This window comes from Carex rostrata, chromosome 3, assembly GCF_964058835.1.
Source record: "Carex rostrata chromosome 3, lpCarRost1.2, whole genome shotgun sequence".
NCBI classification, from domain to species: domain Eukaryota; kingdom Viridiplantae; phylum Streptophyta; class Magnoliopsida; order Poales; family Cyperaceae; genus Carex; species Carex rostrata.
Window position 1 is genome coordinate 3,313,162 of NC_135920.1, and position 4,692 is coordinate 3,317,853.

General features: G+C 33.0%; 1 protein-coding gene across 1 annotated transcript; it reads left to right on the forward strand.

Annotated features, from left to right (window-relative positions):
• Positions 1-1,702: 1,702 nt before the first annotated feature.
• Positions 1,703-2,892, forward strand: LOC144551935 (putative BOI-related E3 ubiquitin-protein ligase 3). The gene is made up of 2 exons (XM_078300041.1): positions 1,703-2,084; positions 2,177-2,892. The coding sequence occupies exons 1-2, from the start codon at positions 1,824-1,826 to the stop codon at positions 2,687-2,689; spliced, it is 774 nt and encodes a 257-aa protein (XP_078156167.1). The 5' UTR covers positions 1,703-1,823; the 3' UTR covers positions 2,690-2,892.
• Positions 2,893-4,692: the final 1,800 nt, after the last annotated feature.

Consider the following 4,692-nt stretch of genomic DNA (forward strand, 5'->3'; position numbering starts at 1 on the left):
TTCAAATTTAAAAAAAATAATAATTAGTTCGTGTTAAAAGTTTGAAATTATGGGGGGCAGCAGAGGCGAATAACAACTGCATGTTCCGTGGTTTTAGTTTTATAAAGGCAGCCAAACTGGTTTAATTGTAGAACAAACATGAACAAAATAAAATATTTAAAATGGAGAGGACTGAATAAAGAGGTATTAGATAGTTTCATTTTATTAGAAGTTAATAGTATCAATTCTTATTAAAAAAATATAAAATTTTAAAGGGTTAAGAACGAAATACTTGGTACCCCTTGGCCTCTATCTCCATCCGAATTAATACAATTCTTGCTGAGTTCATATGAAATAAGACATTTTCCCTAATTAATTGTATTCATCTCAATGTTCATATGTAAGTGTGTAACTAATACATATGCTCTTCACTTTATGTTTTTTTTTCTCTTTTGATATTTTTAATATACATCTATTTAATTGATTTAATTGATTTATAGAAAAGGCACTCATGGATATACACAAGGATAATCACAGAGCGCATAAAGTAACAGTATTTAATATTTTAAAGGACAGAAAAATTAAAGTAATTTCTGATGATATAACAAACTAAGTATTTTTTTTTTTGGAAAAGTTGTGAGATTGCCACTACAAAACCTTGAAATTGTGAGATTGTCACTACGAACTTCAAAATTGTGAGAATGCCACTATAAAACGTCCATAATTGTGAAAATGCCATTAACAGTGTATTCTTATAATATTTTTATCAAAAATTAATTTGAAGAGGCGATATCAACTGAAGTGTTACTTTTTTGTATGAAGGGTATAATCGGAATACAGAATTATGTATATCAAAACAGTATTTTTCAGTTATTTTTTGATAAAAATATTATAAAAATACACTGTTAATGGCATTTTCACAATTATTAACGTTTTATAGTGGCATTCTCACAATTTTGAAGTTTGTAGTGGCAATTTCACAATTTCAAGGTTTTGTAGTGGCATTCTCACAATTTTCCTTTTTTTTATATAAGAAAGTGTATATCACAATCTTCGATAACCCGATCTATATATTTAATGCGATTCATTTCTTTCTATCGATTAGTAAATCAACTGGTCAAAATATATTTTAATAGAAAGAAATTAACTACATTATTTAAATTTTAATTCAAGCACCAAATAGTGATATAAATTTGCACCGTAACGGGAAGGGTTACACCGTGACTTCGACCACGTGCAATATTGTATCATGATTAAACCAGATTTTTACGTGTTATGTTGTAATCAGATATGAAAGAGGATCACGAAATGTGAATAGTTGCGGTACGCTAATTATATCGTGACCACAGATATCGTGTCTAAATATGCCTGGTTATATAATTGATCAGGTTAACTATTTTTTGTAATTTAAATTAGTTTCTTCAAAATTCATTATTCAATTAAATTCTAATAATTTTGATTACACATGACTTACGTAACCACGTATCATATATTAATTGCCAATTTTCAAAAGAATAATCACGTGATATGAATGATAACAATACATTATATGTAAATTACAGTACATGAATGATAACAATACATTAACAATACATTATATGTAAATTACAGTACATGAATGATAACAATACATTATATGTAAATTACAGTGCGTGACCGACACATACCATCCTGTAACGTATCCAATAATTAAGATATAACTTTTGTACATCGTTACCCTCAAAATTATATTTTAAAAAAAAAAATTGAAATTGTGAGGAGTGAGAACGAACCTATAAGAACACCAACTACATTTCCATGATCTTGCTCCTCCCCGTCGATAGCCTCCAACCTTAGAAATTCCAATGGCGTCGGAGACAAACAACGACCTGAATAACTATATTACCAACTACAAACGCCTCCGTCTTGCACCGTCACCATCCATGGACCTTCCTCCGCTCCCTTACCAATTTACAACCTCACTTGACGATCCCGACCAGCTCCGGTTTCTCCAATCTCAATCTGTCTCTACAACCGCTGCTCCTCCAATCGAGAACAATCACCTCTTCTCTTATTTCCATCTCTCCAACATGAATTTGAATGCTAATCATGACCTCTGCCTTCAGGTACTTGATGATCAGCATTCAGTCAACCAAGATTCCGACTGTTTTGATTTTAGAAATATTTTAATTTGATTTTTTCCATGCATTTGTGCTAGAACGAGAAACTGGTAGCGGGATTAGAGGAGACATGGAAACGACGGTACAGAGGTTTGATTCTGGCAATCAAGCAACAAGTGATAAGGCGATTGATCGAAAAGGAATCCGAGCTACAAAATGCAAAACGAAGAAGTAGCCAATTGGAGGAGAAACTAGCGCAAATTAATGCAGAGACTTATGTCTGGTTTGATGTGGCCAAGAACAACGAGGCGCTCGCCGCTACGCTGCGAGCAAAACTCGATCAAGCGATCTCAACTGTTGCCGAGGGATCTGACGGCTGTAATGGCTACGAGTTGGAGGATGCTGAATCGTGCTGTGTAGAGGGTTCCAAGGACCCTGCTGACGTGGAAAGAAGGTGGTGGAGAATTTGCGGAGGGTGCGGAGGGAAGGAAGCTCGCGTGCTGTTGCTGCCATGTAGGCATCTCTGTTTATGCAAGGACTGCGAGCCTATGACTGCCACGTGTCCCCTCTGTTGCTCGGTGAAGAATGCTTCCTTGGAGATTAGCATTTGATGACTGCCACGCGTCACCTAATTATTCGTTAATTTCCTGAGATGTAATTAAATGATGGTAATTTTGATGTACTTCTAATTTGATAGTTTGACAGGAAATTAAATATGAGGAAACAATTATTAGACCAGTGTTTAGTTTTTATTATTATGGACAAAATGTTTGTTCTCCAACTCAATATTCCGTTTTTTATCAAAAATAAATAATATTTTTGCCGTAAATTTCTTACATCATAGTAGCTGATTTCATATCTAAACTTTGAACCATTAATATGATAAAGATCAAAATAATGCAAGCACAATAATATTTTATTAAAGGTAGGTTGATTGGAGATAATATAGTCATAGCTCACGAATTACTTCATCACGTTAGGTTGACTAAACAAAAGGAAAAATTTTTTAAACTAGATTTCGAAAAAGTCTTTGATATGGTACTTCATCATGTTAGGTTGACTAAATAAAAGGGAATTATTTTTAAACTAGATTTCGAAAAAGCCTTTGATATGGTACATTGGAAATTCTTTTTTGAGTTTTTGAGGTTAAAATTTATTTGCTAGGAGTTTTGGGTCTCTTTTTATTTCTTGGATTAAGGACATCCTTCAAGAAGGAAGATTATGTATTTTCTTTAATGGTGTTAATGGTACTTATTTTCCTTGCAAAAAAAGGCTTAGACAGGGTGACCCTATGTCACTCTTCTTGTTTGATCTTGTAGTAGATGCTCTCAACAAAATTTTAAGGCACAAGCTACTGGTAAAATACAAGGCTTAGGAATTTTCCTTAACTCTCTTCAAATACTTAATTTGCATTTTGCAGATGATACACTCATTTTTCTAGAAGCAGATTCTATGACAGTAGAAAATTTAAAATTTCTTTTATTAGGTTTTGAGGATGTCTCACGTTTGAAACTAAACTTTGAAACAAGTGAGATGATTCCTTTAAATATTTCCAACTCTTTAATATCTTCTTTGGCAAACCAATTAGGTTGCAAACTTACTGCTTTATCTATTACTTAGGAGTACCTCTACATTGGAAAACTTTACGTGTTTCTAATTGGATGCCATTAGTTGATAAAATAGCAAAAAAAAAAAAAAAACTTCAAACTTGGAAAGGCTCCTTATTATCGTTAGGGGGTCGAGTTATTTTACTCAGTTCTGTTCTTTCCTCCATACCTTTTTATTGGCTTCTATTTATAAAATGCCGGTTAATATAAAAAACAGAATTGATATAATTAGAAAAAAAAATTCTTGCAGGCTGGCAGCTCCTCCACCAAGAAAAAAAATATCATCTTATCTCTTGGAGATTTGTATGCTTAAGCAAAGATCAAGGTGGTTTAGGTGTTATGAATCTTACTAGAATCAATATTGCCCTTTTAGCTAAATGGTGGTTTCGATTCAAAGATCCTACAATTGAGGGTAAATGGAAACAAATCCTTATTGACAAATATGGACATTCAGGTTTAAATACAGCTAGCTCTTCTCATTTTTGGAATGGCTTACTTAGCTTTCATCAAATTTTTGAATTAGGTATTACTAGACATATCAATAATGGGCAAGACATTGCCTTTTGGCTAGACAGATGGCATGGGGATTGTGCCCATTATTGTCTCTACCCTAATCTTTTTAAAGTTACTGCTGACCCTACCATCATTATATTTGATGCTTACTCTACTTCTCATTAATATTTAAGATTTACTAGGCAATTAACTGGTATATTACACTCTATATGGCTTGATCTTCGAACTTATATATCTTTTCTTAGTATGTCTGATACCCCTGATTCTATTTCATGGAGATGGAACTCCTCTGGAAAATTTACTGTGCACTCACTTTATTTATGGTTGGAATATGGAGGCTTCTCAAATACACAATTTACTTATATTTGGAAGTCAAAAATACCCCTCAAAATTAAAATATTTTTATGGTTACTTAGAAACAATGGTATTCTTACAAAATCTAATTTAGCCAAAAGAGGATGGCAAGGTAACTTAGATTGCCCCTTCCGTGGCTC

Bases quoted from the DNA above. Each gene is read 5' to 3' on its own strand.
- LOC144551935 (XM_078300041.1), top strand. From the start codon at position 1,824: ATGGCGTCGGAGACAAACAACGACCTGAATAACTATATTACCAACTAC. The intron at 2,085-2,176 runs GTACTTGATGAT...CATTTGTGCTAG, and splicing joins ATCATGACCTCTGCCTTCAG to AACGAGAAACTGGTAGCGGG.